This window comes from Cardiocondyla obscurior, linkage group LG18, assembly GCF_019399895.1.
Source record: "Cardiocondyla obscurior isolate alpha-2009 linkage group LG18, Cobs3.1, whole genome shotgun sequence".
Classification (NCBI taxonomy): Eukaryota; Metazoa; Arthropoda; class Insecta; order Hymenoptera; family Formicidae; genus Cardiocondyla; species Cardiocondyla obscurior.
Genome location: NC_091881.1, coordinates 4766196 through 4786859, shown reverse-complemented (window position 1 = coordinate 4786859; position 20664 = coordinate 4766196). Strand labels below are relative to the sequence as shown.

Genomic DNA, 20664 nt, shown 5'->3' with positions numbered 1-20664 from the left:
GAAATATTCTAAAATGTTCGTTATCGACATTTGACAAAGATGTAAAATTAAATTAATATGAAGAAGAATAATCGCGTAAAAAAGAAATAAATTCTTAATTAAAGCTCGTAATATCTCTACTTAACTTTGGTCGTGTTAGCTGTATGATCATTGAGATTAATGATCTACGAAAGGTTAATTATTAACGTGTCGATATGTTCATAGGCAAGTTGTTTTAAGCATTTTGCATTAGCCATTACATAAGATAAAGTTGAGAAAAAGAAACTTATTTCCAATGACTTATTTTATAGCTTTTAAAGAATCGATAAGATAAAATTAACAGCTTATAATAATTATAGTAATTACAATAAATGGCAAGTGATTAAATTTTACTCTAAAATTTCGACTTCGTACAAAAAATATAATCACGCGAATAATTAATACAACTTAATGTAAATAGAATTATAAACAAATAATTTTCCAAAAAAAAATATATATATATATTTATAATTAGTTAAATATTCGTGGGGAAATTAACTTCTAAAGAGCGTATAAATCTATTTCCTAACTTAGCATTAGACAAATTGAGATCGTCATATCAGATAGTCTATCATTTAACGTAATCGCGTCTGTATATACATCGTGCACGCTATGTACATATTTACATCACACGAAAAAGATCACCTCCGCCTATTGTCTGCTCGCGATTAACGTCGTCGAAATTTTACAGGAATTTACAAAAAACTGTACGCCCCTCGTTAAAATCTGCTGCTAATTACCAGACGCGAGTCTACGACTAGAATTTATTATACATATAATAATTGGAGACGACTAGAGATCATTGGTTCATTCTACAGTTACCATTATTTCTTTGGCAATAGTGCACTCGATAATTTCAGTTTACAGTTACGTACAGCTCTAATCGTAAAATAATGTGACACTTGCGTTTGATAGACGCGTTTAATGCTACTAATTAATCTCTTAATTTATTTTATTTTATTTTTTTTTTCTTTTTGCTAAATATTTAAGACCGTGTAACTTTCGAAATGTGAACAGTGCTCCTCGGATTGCTAAAAATCGCTAGGTATTATATTCGGTGGAAATGTATACCTTTCTATTCACTGCTAATACTTGACCCTTTTTTTTCCGATCAGCTATAGATTCGATACGATCGACACACACATACACATGCAAATCTATATTTCATTCGGACACGGTGATACGTAACCCTGTTTTTCCCGGTGAATGTTACGAGGGAGATTTATTAACGATTTTCCGAAGGTGGCCCCAAATTGAGCAAAGAGTGCGAACAAGCATGAACGGGAAACTTGACACGAAGTAAAATTTATTTTAACAAATATATTTTATTTTTTTTTCTTTTTTTTTTTTTTTTTTTTTTTTGTTCGTTGAATGGGAAAAATGCCCGTTACGCCAACGTAGAATTATCGTAAATCTTCGTTCGTCTTTGTTAAGTCGATTTGGAGCCACTTTTAGGGAACAAAGTCATCTTTAACATGTGCTCTCAAAAATTTCTCTTAACAAGAACTTGACAGAGGAAAGTGGCTGGCCATGCTGCATATTGTCTCTTTAAAAGTGACGAGAAAACAGCATTTCGAAAGAGACAATGGAGAAAGTATGGTCAGTCACATCTTTTTATTTTAATTCTTTTTTTTTTTTCTTTTTTTTTTGGATTTTTTAGTCTGATTTTTTTTGTTCTTTGGTATTAGCTTCTTTGATATGACTAGTTTTTTGGAGTTTTTTTTTTCTTAATTTCTTCAGTATTATTAATTTTCTAGGATGATTAATCTCTTCGGTGTTAATTCTTTTAGTATTCTTAACATTTTATTAGTATTATTTTAGAACCGATTATTTTTGTACATGCAAAGACTAGAAATAGTATCATTTTTGTACATGCAAGGACTAGACATCTTTGTACATACAAGGACTAGAAAAGATTATACACCGAGGGGACACTTAATTTAACTCAAATTAATTAATTTAAAAACTATATAATATATAATAAAATAAAATAGGATGGAGGTAATAATAATAGTAATAATAATAAGATTTTTAAAAAGCAAAAATTAACGATAAAATAAGCGGTAACCGAATAAAATAAAACAATAAAATAAATTTAAAAAATTAAGCGTCCCTTCTCAGCAACAATAACAATAATACTCTATCTCTTTCTTCGAGTGACGGCTCAGCTTTCTTTACATCCTCCCATAAAACATCCTAGAAAGATCATGCTGAGTGTTTTGATTATGTACTCGTTCGCGAAAAACCGCCGTTAAATTAGTAAAAATCATCGTTTCTTACAAATCGAGGCCGAATCTCCAGTAGAGTCCGGGTCGTCTTGGTAGGGGTCTCGCTGGAAATTGGTGTCAGGTCATCTCGTTGGTCAACTGATTGGTCGAGGTTGTCTGAGCTGCGTCTGGTTTGCCGATGGTCTCTTGATCGTCGGCTCCGGTGTTGTTATTATTGCTGCTCGCGACGTTATTATTGGCTTCGGGGTGTTGCGTGGCGAGGTGTTTCCGCAGGGCAGCTTGCCTCGTGAACTTGGCCTCGCATCTGGTGCACGGAAACTCGCCGTTGGTTCCGGGCGACGACGAGGACGACGACGTTGCGGAGCTGTCGGTGTTAGGTAGCCTGGGCTTGTGCCAGCGACGATGAGACGCCAAGTTCGCCGGGCATGAGAACCGTTTGTCGCACTCGGGGCAGCGATACTCCACGTGGGCGATTCGAGAGCATCGATGCTGCGCCAGCTGAAAAGCGTCCTCGTGAAGCTGCCGGCAGAGCTTGCACTGATACGGCCCGAGCCGATTTTCGATCTTGGCGAGCTCGGCGCGCGCTTCCTCCGTGACCTCCACGATGTTGAAGGCGGGATCGATGTCGCCGGTGACCACGGCTTCGTCCGGGCCCAAGATGACGGTGCCCGATACCGGACTGCTGGTGTCCTCGTCGAATTTCAATCGCCTGGCGTGTTTCTTTTTTGGTCTCTGGGCGGCGGTCTTCTCGCTGCTGGTCTGCTTCGGGGTCGACAAGGAGGCGCCGCTGACGGGTGGTCCCGCGGCTGGCGAAATGAGATCTTCCTCTCGGACTCTTCTTCTAGGGCACTGAGGCGGTGACGGTGTACTAGGCGGGGTCATGGGCGCGTGTACACTCTGAAGATGTTGCTGCGGCGTTAGAAGCAATTGCTGATGATAGCTCTGCATCGATTGCAAGTGCGTCGGGCTCGCCAGAAGGAGCTTTTGATTATGCAGATGGTACTTCGAGGTGAGCTCGCTTCCGGCGTACGGCGGTAATCGTGTGCTTTCCTCGGGAAGATGATGTAGCTTGTCAACGATCGAGTCGTGGAAACGAGGCGATTCTTTATTTAGGACCAGTCGTTCGTAATGGCTGTGGTGGCTCTGCGCTGAAGAGCTTCGTAAAGTATCCAAGTCGTCCACTATCAGCTGCGAGTCTTCTTCGTTGTCTCGGCGATTTTCGATTAAGCGACCCTGGATCTGCTCGCGAATCCTGAGGTCTTTTTCGTCGTCCACCTCGATCATCTCTTCTGTCTTCGGGGTGCTCGGCGTCGATGTCGGCGGCGGCGGCGGCGGCGGTGGCTTCAGGGACAAATCCAAGGGGCACGGCGTCGTGGACCTCGTCTCCCAGGGCAATGACGCGTGATGTTCGGCCGGCGGGACTCGCGAGTAAATCGGCGAGGATAGGTCCTCCATTGGAATATGCCACGTGGTCGGCGGTGCAGGGTAAGCGGGATGAATCTCTTCGCTGTAGTAGCTCATGTAGTTGAGACCCGGGGCCAGGAAGGCCCTCGGTAGAGCGCCGTGAAGCATCTCCCCCTACTTATCTGTCTACCTGTTATCTGAATTTCTTCAAAAGCCAGGCTGCGCCTTTCGCTTCTCGCTTCGTATTTCCATGTCGAGCAGTAGATCTCGCACGACTCGTTGCCGAGGGAAGCTGGAGAACGGTCAACTGTCACGAGGACACTTTCACTGAGAAAGAAATGCCCCGAGAAAAGCTCGTAGCAAGGAGCTTTCTCTCTCTCTCTCTCTCTCTCTCTCTCTCTCTCTCTTTCTCTCAAGATTGCCTCTTTCCCTGGATGGTACGACGTACGTCTTCCCTCGGCTGTCGGACGTCGTGTGGCAGAATCCGCTTCTACCGCGTCTCGTTTATGCCGTACGCTCCGCCCGGGCACCCACCGCTCGTCGGACAGTCATTGGTCGACATTTCCACCCTCTTTCTGCACTCTTGCCGAACGCATGCGTGCTCGTTGCAATGCGTGACGCGCCTCCACCACAGGTAAACGTTACCGAGCAGCTGGTGGGGTAGAAAGCCTACTCTTCTTCGTAGCTTCCCTACTCGTAGCTTCTTTTCTGGCTAACCGCTTGCAAGGGGTCCCTACGAGGCAAGGACATTTTGCGGGGGATGATAAGGAATGAGGACTTTAACCCTGATATCGGTGGACCTATATTTTCGCGACGTTAATCAATTTCGAGCAAATAAATACCTGAACTGTAACGAGAGATAATCGAGCGAACTCGCACAGCCATCTGGCGAATCGAGCAGATAAAATTAAATTTATTTCTTTATTAATCGTTCTTTTATTAAATTGTTAAAAAATTACTTGACAGTTTTCTGTAAAGTTAAAAAAAAAAAGTATTATTTTAATTGTTTCAACGATCAAAAAAGATGAGACAATAGCAATTTATTTAAATGCAAACAATTTGACGCGATATCGAAATACATTTATTAAAACCTGCGAGATGTGTGGCAAGTTGTAATTAGAAATAAATAAGTAATTAATTCGCGCGCGACTGTAGCGACTGTAGAAAATTGACAATTTATTAATAAGATTTTAACAAGCAGGCTGATTTTGAAGCCAAGCAACATTTTTTCGCGAGGCTAAAAACAGTATCTTTCACGCAACTTCCTCAGGTTTAATATTAGAACGTTCCTGTCGATTACTTTTCAATAAAGTCCAATGTCGCATCAATGATACACGTCCAATATTGCCGCGCGACGTCGATGATCAATCATTCAGTCGCCAAGATTAAGTCGCTTATTATCGAGGCAACTCTCGTTCAGCTTGCGCTTGCGGAAGCGCAACATATTTACATTTAAAGCACCGTCGAGGTTCTTCGCGGCATTAAATTTAACCCAACGACCTGCTGCGGCATTCCACATTAATTTTTTCCCATCAGCAAGCTGTAGAAACGGAATAGATATCGCGAACGACGCGACGGCGGTGACGATCAAACGCTTTGATAGCTTATCATTACACACGCTAAAGAAAACAATACGTTTTTTTTTCCTTTATTTTTCTTTTATTTTTAATTTAATATTTAATTAATTTAATTAGGGTAAGTTTTGAGAAAAATTATTTAGTAAAAAAAAAAATTAATATTGATATTTATAAAGCTTACAGCTGAGATGCATTAGTTGGCATTTATTAATATGCGATACCAAACTGATATTATTTCGCGTAGCTTGACTTCGAAATGTCACCGGAAGAGAAAACGGGAAAGGGGAGAACGGGCATTTTCTTCTTCTTTTTCTTTTTTTTTTTCTCTCCTCCCCCCGACGAGAGAGGGTCGTATCGACAAGACGCTGCCGGCCGTTCCGTGGAGAGACGTCTCTCGCGAAAAGCGCAGCAGCGTCGTAATCCGTTGATCTTCTTACGTAATTAACAGGCGGCCACGTCCACCGATTAATCGCCATAAATATTTCCACGGTGCTGATGGACGTGACCGACGTTGCGCCGATCCGAGCGCGTTTGTATGCGTACGCGGGACACGTGCGTGTACGTGGTGGTCGGATCCGCACCCCCTCGGGAGACCAGGCCAAGACCGAGGACAATCACGCGGTAATTGGACAAGTAGGACCGTCGAGATGCGTTCGAGGTCGTCGCTCACCCTCTCGAGGAACCGATTGACAGTTTTCGCGACGTCGTCGAGTGCCTGCGGTCATTATCCTTCGGTCATCGTCGCGCGTCGCTCTAGGCGGCCAGAAAAGATCGACGGAAATTAGTGGGACTTATAATCACGACCTGATCCGCGAAATCAAACTCTCGAAAAACACTTTTACTCCGCTCTTTCCTCTCCCCTCCGGCGCCAGCGTTTTTTCTCTCGCGCGCAAGATTTTCCGTCTCGCAATTTTTCCCTCTACTTTCTAACTTCCGTCGTCGACGACGCGACAGAATGCTTCTTCTTCGTCCTCGCGATTGCGCGCGGTGGCGATAAAATTTTTCAAAGGAGGAAGACAAGGGGGGTCGGTGGACCGGTGCGTAGCCACGCGATCGCGTTCTACATTCGCCCGGATTGATTAATTGTTATTCCCGAACCTTTTCGATTCGCCGGTTGTTTCTCTGCTCCTGTATTTTTGCATTCGGCACAGTTATATATGTATATTATTATGTCGGCCCCTCCTCGACCCGCGCGTACCGAGGGGGGTGAAAGGAGGGGTAGGTATTGCAACACGTATCCGGAAATCCGTCCGCGTACATTTGCCCTGCGTAATCCCTCTCCCCGTTCCCCTTTCTCTCCCGCTTCGCGGGCGTAAAATTTCAACGCGTATCCCGGCGTAATCATTCCGCCGGGCTAACGAAAACAAGTGGCAAATGGTCCATTATTATCCGCCAAACGTTATTCGAACTAAATACGGACGGATGTAAAATATAGGCATTAACGCCGAGAGCCGAGCCGCGCGAGCGGCTGCAGTCGGCGCGGATTTGCCATGATTATTTGATATCGATGGCGAAACATTTTGCCACGTGTTGCGCTACCGCGCGCGGTGTACAGAATGCGTTTCCGCCGATACGTATACGCGGCGCATACATATATTGATACGCGCATACAGATTTATATATATATATACATACGCGCTGTACATATGAAAATACCCCGCGCGATGCATCGCTCGGATTACCCGCAAAACGAGCGACATTAGATACACGTTTGCGCTTTTCGGGCCGCGGAATTGTACAGCGAGTTAATGCATTACGTTCCCCGAGGCGACGTCGGTCGTGCGCGACGTTAAATTGTAAAAGAATTCCGTTCGAGCCGGGCACTTGGTATTCACGACGGCGAAGAAGGATTCCCCCGGTGCCTACGAATAGGAACCGGCTGATACAATACGTATAATGCATTCGATCGCGAGGATAAAAGCGGGGGGTTGAAATTTGAGAATGCGCATCGAGACGCGCGAATTAAAAGGCACGTATTTCGTTTGCCTCGTCGTCGAGAGCTGGCAGTTCTATCTCAGTCAAGTTTCGTCTGTTAAGCCACTCCGATATGCTATTATAGAGACATTTTCCCCCCCGATCGCGTCGGTCCGCTGCCGGCCGATCTCCCGCACGAAGGAGGAGACGCGGGCAAGATCTCTCCTGGCCGAATTGGTGCGGAAGCGCGACAGAGGGATCTCCTAAATATCTCGCAAATGCGGAACGCTCGCCTCTCTCGCGCGTCGTCGAGACGCGGGGAGAGACAGAGGGAGAGAGAGAGAGAGAGAGAAAGACGCGACGCAGTACAGCTTCCAGGGCGAGTAAGCTTTTTGCCTACGCGGATGTAGGCGAGTACTCTCGTCCGCCGGTATGGAGGGAATGGGACGGAGGGCGGGTGGGACTGCATATTTTATGCGATTTTAATGTGTCTCCGCTGGCGCTCCACTCGGCGAACACCCGGTAGGACCTGGGAAAACGGTAGAGAGAGAGAAAGAGAGAGAGAGGGAGGATGGGAGGCCGTGTGCCACCACGTTGCACGGGGCAGGAGTGACTGCCGTGATGCTCTAATCGGCTTACGCAACAAGCCACCCTTATCCCCGGCCTCGGTCGCTCTCTCGTTTCCACCCCCGTTGTCCCGCCCGGCCTCCCTCACCCGGAAACCCTCCCCCCTCGGCCGACGCTCCTTATCCGCGCCGGGTCCTAAACGACGGCTATTACTTTGCGGTCGCCTCGCTCCCGTAGTCTTTAAGAACTCCAACGACTCCTGATGACGGGGTGACTGGGAGATAAATCGCGCGCGCGAGTAGGTCTCCGAGTCTCTCGCGAGCTAAGGTTTAATTAGAATAGTAGAAAAAGTCCGTGGAGGCTGCGAGGTCTTCGATAGACGCTTATTGAGAATGCATGGTGAACACGACGGTGCACGCTATCGTGCCCGAAAAACGTAACGCGGTTTAGGTGAACGGTACACCGGTCGTTCTAATGTAGCTCGACCAAGCTTCCTCCCGAGAGAGCCGGTGAATCGCCGGTCTTCGTGGCGTCTGTGAAGGAGAGAGTGGAGCTTGGGCTCGCGTATTACGAGATACAAGCGCGCCGGATGCCGCAGCAAGCCACGACACGCGCGGTTAAACGAATACTTTTACAGGGGAAAGATTTTGCATGTCTGAACGTATGTTCGTCCGCTCGGGCGGACTAGCTCTGCCCTACCTTCCGTGTGTGTTTGCCCGGTGCGCGAGGGGGTGAACGCTCAGTTGCCCTAGGCCAGAACATGCATTATTGGATAGAGTTACGTTAAACATACGCGCCACGCGCTTCCTCTCGCCACCGATGCCCCGGTATCCCCGGCTCGCGAGCACGTCAGGATATCGGATGAACACGGACGAGTTTGCCGCCGACAAACACGCGATTATATGTCACGTTTGCAGTCGCCGTCGCCGACGAACGTCGGCGCATCTCCGACCGACGGCATGCCCACTCTGCGTAATTATTGCACTTCGAAGATCCAAGATCTTGTTAGTCCAGATGTCCAACGCACGTTAACGATCGGTCCTAATTTCATTAAGCAAGCTTGACTTTCTTTCTTTTTTTTGTCTATTTATTTATTCAGATCAAAAAGAGAAAACTAGATAGTTACTTACTTGATTTCTTTTTTTTTTTTTTCTTTTTTAATAAAAGGATGGTTTCGAGTTGAACATTTTCTGCAAATAGCAGTTCGTCTTTATCAAATGGTATCTAGAGGAATCGTAACATCAAGTATTTAATTAATATAAATTCTATGTTTAATATCTCCGATAATATATAATTTAATTTGCTCTCCTCCTTCCCCTTCTCTTTTAAAATTCTCATACGTCTCTAAAGAGTCAAGGATAACATTTATAGAAATAAATTTCACGAGAGAATTTGAGGTTTCAAAGATTTATTTCGATTTGCATACATTTCAAAAGATCGTCGATGTTATAATTAATTCGGCAATTACATGCAGCTCAAATAGAATCAAAATTCGCTATTTTAGCAGATTGTACGTTACTTATACAATGCCGCGGGGTATAATACTTCGTGTGCAGACAGCTGCGAAGCATATCACCGCGTCGCCGCTTTCCCGGTAAACGCCTATAAGCTAACTTTTAGTCGTATCACAGAATTGTGTTAGTCGTTTGGTTGCAATGTCAACGCGGTAGCAAGAACGATATCTAGATTACTTGATACAATTCGGTGCGTATACGCACGTAAGAGTGGCAGGAAAATTCGCGTAATATTAATAATGTCGGACGACCGAAGCGTTTATGTCGCACGGCTGTCCTTTCGTCAACGAGATGTTCAATAAACTTCTATTCGGAGAAAAAATTCTAGCAGAAGCGTCGCCTCCAAAGGGAGTTTCTCGCCGGGTAAATCACCAGGCGAACGATTTCCTTAGAATTAATGGAAAATTGAACCCGGGCAAATTCTACGCGTCGTTGTCTGTACTAATTGTAAGCTCTGCTTCGTTTGATTTTTTCTTTTTTATCTTATTTTATTTATTTATTTTATTAATTTTTTTTTTATTTATTTCTTGCCTTTCCCGTTTCTGGCGTAATACAATCGATTATAAGATTAACCTTCTATTGTTCATGCAAAAATTCGTAAAATTGAATATTTAAGTATATAACTGGTTTAGAGAAAGATATATATATGTATGTCACTACCATTAAAAAGGCACGAATGTAAATAGCTACTAGATTAATGATTATTCCGTAATTATCACAAATATTTAAGAGAAAGCGCCGTACCCTATATCCCACTTGCGATAGAGAGAAAAAGTATTTCGTGTATATATATATATATATATATATATATATATATTAATTGATGTAGTAATATATTTACGGTTCTAGATTTTTTTTTTCTTTTTTTTTCTTTTTTTTCTTTTCCGAAACGCTAGCTTTCGATAAGCCAGGTTTTATATTTAAATAATGAATATATCTCTATAGATACGGACTCTACGTATCGTAAATTTGAAATTTGAAAATAGTAAGAGAGATAAAGCTCAAGCGATGTATTATTCACGAACAAGATCGTTCGATGAAGAATCATAACTTCGTAACGCGATAGCTGGACCCTATTTCCCAAATTTTGGCACATGCGACTATTAGCGCGTATCTTGGAACAAGCAACTTTCAACGTTTAATCCAGAAAGTACGTCTGAGAGAAATTTTTTATATGAATAACGACCATTAGGCCACGAATGTCCTTGCAATGCCTTCGGCACACCAACGTACCATTAATGACTTCACCTGCGAAACAGGAAATTATAAATGTCTAATTTTTATTACAATATTTGCGTGTTGCAATATTTAATTTTGCCTAATCGCATCTTAAAATATCTGTATTTATATCAGCTTATTTCTCCTCCGGAAATAATCGATATAACATGAAATACTAGATGAAAATAATATCTTTGAATATTACTAAAATTCTCAAAAATCATAAAAGTTATTAGAAAAATATGTTACCAGAGGAAGTTGCAAGAGATAATGCGCGCTAATTTTGTGAACCTGTAGATAAAGTAATTGCTTAGTTTACTGACGGTCCGATAAAGTAGTTGACTACTTTCCCTGAAAAACGCGATATTTTAAACAAACTTAATCGCATCACTTCTTACAACCCCCTGTAGAAATATGCTTTATTAATAACAAAAAAAATTCTCAAAGCTATTGTAAAGCGGAAAATTTTTCTTATTTAATTTTATCTCGTATCTAATTGTCTTAAACAAGAAATAAATACAGATATATTAACTGCATTTACTTTAGTTAACTTTAATTAGTTAAACTCACCTTCGGTTATACTGATGGGTTCGCGTAAAGAAAATACCGTTTGTTTCCAATGTGTTGGCGTGGAAGAAGGGCTTGTACTGAAATGAACCGGATTTTCCAGATCGAAGAAAATGTCGAAATAACCGATTATCGCGGTTAACGATCCTGTTTTCTTCACGTTCAACGTAAAAGGAGACGAAAAATTAACGCAGTCCGTAGTGACTTTATATAAGTCAAAGGCTTGAATCTCGGCGGTGCTTGTTACCAAATTATCGACGTTACAGATCTCTATACTGGGCTCACGTATCACTTCCGCTTTCATACAGCTCATTTTAAAACCGTACACATTTGACCAATAATCGACCAAGTCTATATATCTCTCTGTAAAAAAAAATTAATATTTTGTATAAAATAATTTGCAAATAATTGAATAATATTGTATAATTACACCATATAAATTATATTTTTTATGGGGGATTTCGCTAACAAAACGTATTTAAAATTATTATAGTAAAGATTAAATCTATAACACACATACTTGTGTCACCACTTCCCACAATACTAATAGTACATCTGTTTGGAAGAATCACTCCACCAGGTGTAAGGTAATGATCTCTAGCATAGATGACTGTGTCCAACATTCCTTCAAACAAAAGAAAATATCCCATCCACTCGGATATTATCGCATCTACTTTCTCTACTCCTATACTAATGTCTTCTAAGCGACCTCTTTTTAAAGTAATTATGTCACTGAGGTTGTTCTCTCTAAAATAAATTAATACATTTTTTTATAATATTTTTTTCCTATAATACTTAATTCAAACTTTTAAACAGCATACAATTTATGTACCTAACTATATCCATAGCGTGATAAATCACATCAGATTGATCGACACTAATAACTTTACGGCAACCAGACTTTGCTGCAAACATAGACAGTATGCCAGTCCCACAACCGACGTCTAACATTACACAGTCGTGGAATTTGTTAGAATTTGTTAATAATGCGTCACGATAGCTTTCTGTTCGTACTTTATCCTAATAGAACGTATTATTTTTTATTTTTTTGTAAGCACATTGATAAATATTCTGTCTTTAAAAGGAGTCTTCAAAATGTAACATTATTTAATGCTAATTACGAAAAAAATTATCATTAAATGGATTTATGCAAATAAATAGGATTTATGCAAAACTTACAGATAACATTTCATGATGTATAGCAAAGTGACTATAAGTATTGAAGTAACCTTCGTCGGCATTAGGATTATGAGCATTGGCCAGAATATTTTTATCTTTGTCATCGAAATCGTCACCCAGTATTAATTTCTGAGCCTTCTCTTTCATTTCTTCCATTTGCTACAAGCAAAAACAAATTAAAATTTTTTTGTCATACACAAACGCATATTTAACAGTCATAAAACTGTACCTGCTTTACTAAAAAGCACGTTGTCTCGCTTTCCTTTAATTGAGCCTTGAGCGATCTAATAGTTTTTTTCATATCTTCATATTGCACTTCGGACAAAATTATATTACTGTCTCCCTGATTTATTTGTCTCGTTTCCCTTTCGTCACTCACATCCTTAATATTGATTAGGTCTTCGATATCTAAGTAAAAATAATTTTGCAAATCAATACGTGTGCAATTTCGTAAAAAAAGTTTCTGCGAATTTCAATTTCTTTATACTTGCCGTACATTAACCACGGATCGTCTTCTACAACAGGACGTAAGTATTCGTCTTTGTCCCAAGCCTCTACGCCGAGCGTACTCAGCTGTTCCAGTAAAACTTCCTTGCGGCGAACAAAATTAATTAGCTTGATATACGAGTAAGTGTCGTGTACGTGTTTCCTTATAAAATTGCAGAAGTCAAACTTGTGATAGGTCTCAATATGTTGCAGCGCAGAGGGAAATCCATTAATAATTTCTGTACAAAACAGGCACAAAATGTCATGGTGTTCCTCGTCGTTTTCCTCCCAATCATCTCCGCTGTCGTTGTCACTTGACAGATCGTTACATTCTAAAACATAGATAGTATTAGACATAAAAAATATACGCAAAACTGAAATACGATCTCGCGCAAAAAAAAGAATAGTCCGTAATCAGATTTTGGAAATACATTATTTACACAGCATAAATTAACCGTTCGACTTTTTTCTCGATCGCCACACGGTGCAAGATAAATCCGCGACGATTCTCCGTCATTTCGCGATACACTGCATGAAAGTTTCATTAATGTTTTACCTAATTTTGCCATAGTAAGCCTCTTCTTCCTTCGCGACGTTAACCACAAATTCACGAACGACTCGCTGCGCGAGTCGAGCACGTGTCGCTGACCGACGCAACTGAAGCAGCGCAGACCAGACCTTTCTACTTTTCTTATGTCAAGTTTACATAACCACGTGTTTTACAGTATTAACGCCAACAAAAATAAACATGTAAATATCCACACATGCAATTAATATTAATTAATTATTAATATAAATTTTATTTAATTATTGTAATTAATGTTTTATTATTTTTTAATGGATATTTGGTCATATATTTTTGGATTAATGTGAATGAAAAGATAAAGTTAAAAATTTATTGTAGGAATAGAAAAATAACATACTTGACGTAATTCAGTTTGTTTTACTTGTTTTAATTAAAATATAATATGTTAATAGTTTAATAAGTGTATTATACATATATTATGATTTGTTATACAATTTAGCGTATATATTTACATACATTTTTAACTACGTTTTTCCAATTACAATAAAAACACGATTCCATCGCGATAAAAAAATTAATTGTTAATAATAAAATATCAAGTAAATATATGGGGCGCAGAAAAAACGTAGTTATCAATCAAGAATTTGATGTAGACTCACAAACGTCTGACATTTGAGGTTTTACGGAACTGACGACTTTGTCGTCTTCGAGTTTCCTCTTCCCGTCTCCATTCTCGTTTAATGTAGGCTTGTTAATTTCCTGATATAAATTTTGTGCAACGTGAAAGTCCACATGTTCGCTGAACCTCGTTAAAGGTATCATTTGATTGCAATCAGCACATCGCTCTAAAGGCACATCATGAACGCCCGAATTAGTCTTGATTAGAAAATTGTCCAAGGGATTGTGCTTTTTACCATTTTTAGTAGCGAGCTTAGACTTGCTAGGCCTTCCTTTTCCCGTTTTTAGTAATTCTCGAGTAGCTTTGATGCTTTCCTGCTTCTTACTGTGCGATTTCATGTACAGCCTTGCTTCTTCTTGCAAGTCGCCCGGCAACAGGGACAAGATGTCAGGGTCTATATCGTCCAAATTCGGGAATATCTCTCGTAATTTTACCGAAGGACCTTGCACGGAAGATGCTTCATTATTCGTCTCCTCATTATTATTTACAAGAGTATGCACGAGGCTCGTGGAAGATGTTCCACAAGCATCTCTTTGTATGTGTAAATCATTATTATCATCGACGTCTTCGTCATCTGTATCAGATGAGATCAATTGCTTCCTGCATTTTGATTCTTTCATGAAATTAACATTTTCATTATTTTGACATTTTTTGTCCCCTGTCTTATATATGTTCATAAAGAACGAATCTTGGAAATCGTTGTTATCAATTATCACACCCGATAAACGTTTATTCTTTGTCCGGTCGTGTTCATTGCATACTCGAATTAATTTGGAAACTCTTTTCGACGTAGGCGAATCTTCCGCAGTCGTATTTAAGTCTTTGAAGATTCTTTTATTAGTTCCTTTCATTTCTTCATTGTTCTTCTCGACAGAATCTTTGACAAAAGATTCCTCGATTTTTTGCGCTTTATGTTTTTCAGCTTTTAATAAAATTTCTTTGCTATTGTCTATGGTAGAAGATGTGTCTTTCGCTTTTGAAGTAGACGGAGAATTCGTTGTGTCTGTAAATGAATCTAAAACAACTTCGTCTTTCGGTTTAGCATTTTTGAAAAATTTCAAAAAGCTGCCGCTTTCTTTCGATGGCACAAATTTAGTGACGGTAATGCCCATAAATGCTATCGGACATTGTATGGATTTGGTGATAACATCGACACACTGACTTGCCACTTTTTCCGGTTTGTACGAAGTCAAGCCAAGCGAACGTGTTTGAGATACAATACTTTTGTTCTGATAATAATGATAAGAAATTACAAGTAACGTTGCACGTCGTTGATTTTCTATTAAGTCTTCCTCAAGCCGTTCACAAACTTCCGCTGCCAAATCCTCGGCCCAGTGCTTTAACTAAATATATATTTTTCACATTTTTATTTTATATAATATTAGAAAGTATATAATTTTTATGAATTTACCACATCCAACGAAGTAATAGCTTGCTTCCCAGGAAACTTTTTACACGCCCCAATGGATTTTGCTAATAATCTGTTAACGACAGGCTCATCGTCCACACCTCGAGCAATATTGTACAACCAAAATCTGAATAATAGCAATTCTGATAAAAATGACGAATTGTAAATTAAAGTAAAACTTTATTTGTACGAAAAAAAAACTTTAAATTTACCCTGTTTTTTCATCAAAGTGTTTTTGTAACTGTTCCAAAGAATATTGTATTAGATCTCCCATAACATTGCAACCGAGAGATTCAATTACGACATCGCCAAATTTTCCACCGAGATTTCGAACCTTTTTTATCGGGAGCGTCGAGTAAAGGCTTGAAACAGCTGCTTCAGGTAAAATTGTTTGACGATTTGGTTTGTGCAATCCGCATGCTAACTTCGCTAATATCTGTAAATAAATTAAAATATTTAATTAGATACCAATTATTAAAATATGATACGTAGAAAAATATGGAGTATATAAAAAAGAAATATATTGACTTTGTTCTGTGATATTCCAGCAGAACATCTGAATCCAGTTTCTTTATATATACTACTTCTTATTTCTTCGACTATTGCACCCGCTACAGCAAGTCTCTGAGCTTTAGTATCATGTAGTTCTTTACAAGAATCTAATATCCAAGTCTGTAAACCTTGACGTCTCTCCTCTGAAATAACAATACGCGTGTTTTAGTTTTCCACGTGCAATATTAACACGAATCATATTACCAATAATTTAACATTACCTTCGTCATTTTTATCGACTTCTGAATATCCTACAATGTACGTATTTGTAAGAGACGATATTAATTCTTTTAAAGAGACTTCAGATGATGCTAATCTTTTGTCGACAATGTCCGTAATGTCAAGATATGCCTCGTCCACACTAGCACGTTCTATTATATTACAATGTTTTTTTATAACATCGATAACCTGGCGACCGGCTTTTCTATATCTGCATAACACAAATTATCGAATTAATTAAATAATTTAATATTAATTTTTATTAATAAAAACAATTACTCATTATCAAATTTTTAAGGACGTAAAAAAAATAGGAAACAAATATCAAATTCATTAATTTACAAAATTTAAATAATTGTCACGTTCACAATTATTTTCTTTAATTGCAAACTATCACCTGGATGTATCTGCTTTCCCACGAAGGCACGGAACACTGACTAAAATTATATCTGGACATTTTTCTTTAGCTTCTTGACCTCTCATATGCCTAGTTACTCCAAAACTTCGTGCTTCATAGTTCACAGCTATTATTCTACAACATAAAGATTATTACGGTCACGTCTGATATCAAAGGAAAAAAAATTTCAAAAATTTTTATTACTGTAGTAAGCATAAAAGTGCTGTCACACGATACGGGAATTAGCGTGTGGAACAAAGAATGTGTAATTGACTGTTCGAATCACGATTTCCGTATTGTGTGACTGCACCCTAAGAATTGTAAATCGCTATCAAGTGACAAATCTTGTATCATAAGATCCACAAAATAGATTTTTCCTACCCGCCCAGCCGCCATTGATTATACTGCACGACGGCAAGAGGTTTCCCTGCGTGTTGGGGTTGCAGTTTTGTCTCAACCTGACAGAAAAAGCAGTCCATGTCGATCAGGACGACGATTCTGTTACCTAGGCTTGCCATCTCGCTAGAAACGTTGGTCTATTTCTTTTTACTTGAACCTTAGGACCTAAAATAACGTCCGGATATAAAGAAAAAAAAATGTTAAGAATATGTAAAAGAAACAAACAGAAATATTAAGAAACTAACGTTTAAAAATCGTCCTGGATTACCGTAGCTCAGTGTTCCATTTGAGGGTTAGCAATTAAGAGCCCGGAGTTATCTCGGAATCATCTGACTGGTCGGCGTCGTTCAAAGGCTTCATCTTGTCCTGTCTTCAGCGTTGTTTCAGACTCCGGGCAGTCCGGGCACTCCGGCTCCGCGATCAGCTGCGATACTTGTTTACTATACTGATCGTCTTTTGGCGGGACGCGAGCCACATGTCCAGCTTGCTCAAATCACAGTCACAAACTAGACAACGCGAGAGACGGGAGATCCCTGCCCTTGATTCGGGTATCGTCCGATCGGCGGTCCACCCGCGAGAAATCAACTCGCGACAGGAGCAGAAGGTCTAACAATCGTCTAAATAATTATGACAGCGTTGCGTTATTAATTTTTTTTCTTTTCTTTTTTAACCGCAAATCGACTCGGAGTAACGTTAGATTGATATTACCTCGACTTCCTGTTCGCTTTTTTCCAGTTTTTCTTCCTGCTCGCTCCTTCCTGCTCCTTTCTGCCGTCCCCCTCCCCCCCGATTGTTTACGCATGCGATCGCGTCGTGTCGCGTGCGTGCGTGCGTCCTGCGCCCCGTCGACGTCGCGCCTCTGTGCAGTGCCGCGCCGCCGTGCAGTACCGTGACTACCGTGCCGTATCGCGTCGTGACGTACCGCGGAAACGGCATGCCCAGCAAGAAGAAAAAATACAACGCTCGTTTCCCAGCGGTAAGCGAATCCCTGTTTCTGGCCCCCCGGTGCTATCCCGTCGCGGAACTCTCGTCCACGACACGGACAGTGACTGGGATACCTGGGATATAAATGCGTCGTATTCTGAAGTTTATTCGTCACTGACGCATCTCCCTTGACGTTTATCGACGACCGCCGCGACGTGGAAGTCGCGCATCCGGACGTCGAGGTCGCTATCCTGACGCTTTCGTGCGACATAACCTCAAACTTGCTTGTCTGTTGTTAGGGTCGTATCAAGAAGATCATGCAGACCGACGAGGAGGTCGGGAAGGTCGCCCAAGCTGTGCCGATCATAATCTATATCCTTTTTTTTTGCGCTTTCCTTTAATAGAATATAGAAAAACATGTCTGCTCCATTCAATGACCGCTCCAGGCTGATTCTTCCTTAACAAAGCTTACCTAGGACCCTAGAACTATTTGTACATTCGCTGTTAACCAAGACCATGCAGATCACAAGTGCTAAGAATGCCAAGACTTTAAGTCCGTCTCATATGTGAGTAGATTAACGTAACTTTAAGTTTTCGAGTTCGCGATTTAAACGTTCAGCGCGTCAATTTTGCAGGAAACAGTGTATCTTATCAGAGAGTCGATTTGACTTTTTAAAAGATTTAGTAAAATCTCTGCCTGACGTCTCGGGACCCGACGACGAGCTGCCTATGTCACCAGAGACTCCTACTCTGCCAACGAATGCTCCAAACACAGCCATGGCGTGTTCGACGACGATGCAACACCCCGATCCATTAGAGTAAGTTCTTGGACTTGCCTCTAACAATTTCCACCGGTAATCACGATTCGTATTTCCCCAGATATCAAAAGCATCTGGGACTGCCAGTTAGTACCGAAACGAATGCAAATCAGAGGAGTGCGAAAGATAACAGGTCGAGCAATTTGAACCAAAGGGCCTCGGCGACAACACTAAGCGGGTACTCACAAGTTCCAGAATTTCACACGTCTATACCTACCGCCTTTCAAATTAGTCGACCAAATTTTTATATGGAACTTAACGCAAGTGCAAGCGACCAGCCGACCTCGAACTTTGCTCGTACCGCTAACATCGATGAGGATTACGACACATAGTAATCCGTTTTACGAAATTTAGGAAGTTACAAACTTGTTTTAACGACTTGTTTTAATGAACGTGTGATGCACAGATTAGCTGAAGTTCAGTAGAAAACACGCGTACGTCAGAAGCATCTTTAATTGCTCACATAAAATGTAAATTAATATTGAATATCTTTCAGATTGTGGAAATTCCTCATTTGCTCACGTCTGTCGTTTACAAGATATTCCAGAGCTTTGATAAATAACGTATTATTTGTCACTTTATTTTTTTATCTATTTTAAGCAGATTTATCTATTTAAATTAAAGAAGACACTGTCGCAAATTAAATATCGTGTAATTTTGCTTACAATTATAAGCGTATCTTTCGCGCGATTGCGGTGTAATTACAGAAAATATTTAAAATTATTCAGGTCCATTAAATTTAGTCTTCTTTTCATTATATTAATTGAATTAATAATCGTTCGTAAGTTATAATATGTGTGCGTATGTATATATAACAGCATTATATATATATTTGTTTACAATTATATTATTTCAGGTTGATTTAAGATATCTGCATTTATTCTAATTTTTTATCCATAATAATTCATCGAAATTAGGGAATTGCGATATGAAGTAAAAGTGCAGACACATTTATTTAAATGCAGATATCGTGGTACAATTCGAGATGAAATAATGTTGTTGTAATACCCATATAAAAATTTTATTCGAGTCATCCATCATAGTTTATTGTCAAGCTGCACAATTTAAACATTAACGTATTAAAACAAAAACATGTTTAATCATAGCTAATTGTGAAATCTTTGTCTGATGAACTTGCTGTTCAAGTAAACGTAACGATGTTGTTAATCGTGAAATGTTTAGACAAAAAAAAAAAGCAACAACAACAAGAAAAGCGGATTACGACGATTAATCTTGCAAATGCGTATCTTAGTTAAAACATTGTATAATTTCGACGCGATATGTCCTTTATTTATACACTCCCTTAATAGGACGTTTTTCTTATCATTTTTTACAATTTTATAATTCCAGCTGCAGAAAAAAAAAAGAGTTGTAGAAAACTACCATTAAGATTACCAAGGAATATTTTCTTGAAGGCTTCATTAAAGTTTCATTGAAATGTTTATTAAAATGATATTTCTTGCGCTCGACGAAACGTCAGAGTGCTATATACATATTAAAGCCCCGCACTTCTCGATTCCAAGACCGTCGAGTATAAAGTATAATTACATAAAATTGATTATTTAAATAGTTCACAACATTTAATATTCGGTATTGCATTACATTGTAAGTTTTTTTCCACTTCATGAAAATTTATACGGAATAAATTAACATCGTCGACTACAGTCCACAATAAAAAATTTAACTTTAAACAATTTTTTTTTTAAACTTTAGTCTTTGATGCTCGATTTAAAAAAATTGTTAATTATTAGATAAAAACGATAATTTAATCGTACGCTATAAATGTCTGAGAAATTCAAAGTAAAAAAAAAATGATAAACCAGAAATGGAGGTTTCTGGATGGAAACCGCATTGAGAAAGCGTTGAGCCAACATTTCGCAAGCATTGCAGTTCGCATCATTAAATCAGAAGCTCCGATTTAATATCGGATGATGCGAGCTGCAATGTTTGCGAAACGTCGGCAGTTTCTCAACGCGGCTTCGGATGCGTCCCGGGAAGCTGCTATTCGTGCAATTTAGCAACTTTCTTCTTCTAATGTGTGACATTAGAGAAGAAAAAGAAGAAAAAGAT

General features: G+C 39.9%; 4 protein-coding genes across 7 annotated transcripts; 1 reads left to right on the top strand and 3 right to left on the bottom strand.

Moving 5' to 3' along the window:
* Positions 1-489: 489 nt before the first annotated feature.
* Positions 490-7272, bottom strand: LOC139109501 (insulinoma-associated protein 1). Its single transcript, XM_070668596.1, has one exon. It carries the CDS (start codon positions 3816-3818, stop codon positions 2364-2366), a length of 1455 nt encoding a protein of 484 aa, XP_070524697.1. The 5' UTR covers positions 3819-7272; the 3' UTR covers positions 490-2363.
* A 1827-nt stretch (positions 7273-9099) lies between these two features.
* Positions 9100-13317, bottom strand: Art3 (arginine methyltransferase 3). Of its 2 annotated transcripts, XM_070669260.1 has the most exons (8): positions 13229-13317; positions 12678-13004; positions 12416-12594; positions 12187-12345; positions 11840-12027; positions 11528-11754; positions 11011-11370; positions 9100-10470 (listed from the first exon to the last, which is right to left on the bottom strand). In XM_070669260.1, the coding sequence occupies exons 1-8, from the start codon at positions 13239-13241 to the stop codon at positions 10361-10363; spliced, it is 1563 nt and encodes a 520-aa protein (XP_070525361.1). In that variant the 5' UTR covers positions 13242-13317; the 3' UTR covers positions 9100-10360. The 2 variants fall into 2 exon arrangements, with proteins under 2 accessions (XP_070525361.1, XP_070525360.1); XM_070669259.1 differs by lacking the exon at positions 13229-13317 and having other exon boundaries at positions 12678-13194.
* Positions 13318-13595: 278 nt separating this feature from the next.
* Dnapol-eta (DNA polymerase eta) lies at positions 13596-17683 on the bottom strand. Of its 3 annotated transcripts, XM_070669257.1 has the most exons (9): positions 17561-17683; positions 17098-17469; positions 16835-17017; positions 16454-16588; positions 16059-16267; positions 15814-15980; positions 15498-15721; positions 15289-15412; positions 13596-15220 (listed from the first exon to the last, which is right to left on the bottom strand). In XM_070669257.1, the coding sequence occupies exons 3-9, from the start codon at positions 16969-16971 to the stop codon at positions 13835-13837; spliced, it is 2382 nt and encodes a 793-aa protein (XP_070525358.1). In that variant the 5' UTR covers positions 16972-17017; positions 17098-17469; positions 17561-17683; the 3' UTR covers positions 13596-13834. The 3 variants fall into 3 exon arrangements, with proteins under 3 accessions (XP_070525358.1, XP_070525357.1, XP_070525359.1); XM_070669256.1 differs by having other exon boundaries at positions 17098-17683; XM_070669258.1 differs by having other exon boundaries at positions 17121-17683.
* Nc2alpha (negative cofactor 2 alpha) lies at positions 17641-20036 on the top strand. Its single transcript, XM_070669261.1, has 5 exons — positions 17641-17828; positions 18076-18148; positions 18249-18342; positions 18412-18594; positions 18656-20036. Exons 1-5 carry the CDS (start codon positions 17787-17789, stop codon positions 18924-18926), a joined length of 663 nt encoding a protein of 220 aa, XP_070525362.1. The 5' UTR covers positions 17641-17786; the 3' UTR covers positions 18927-20036.
* Positions 20037-20664: the final 628 nt, after the last annotated feature.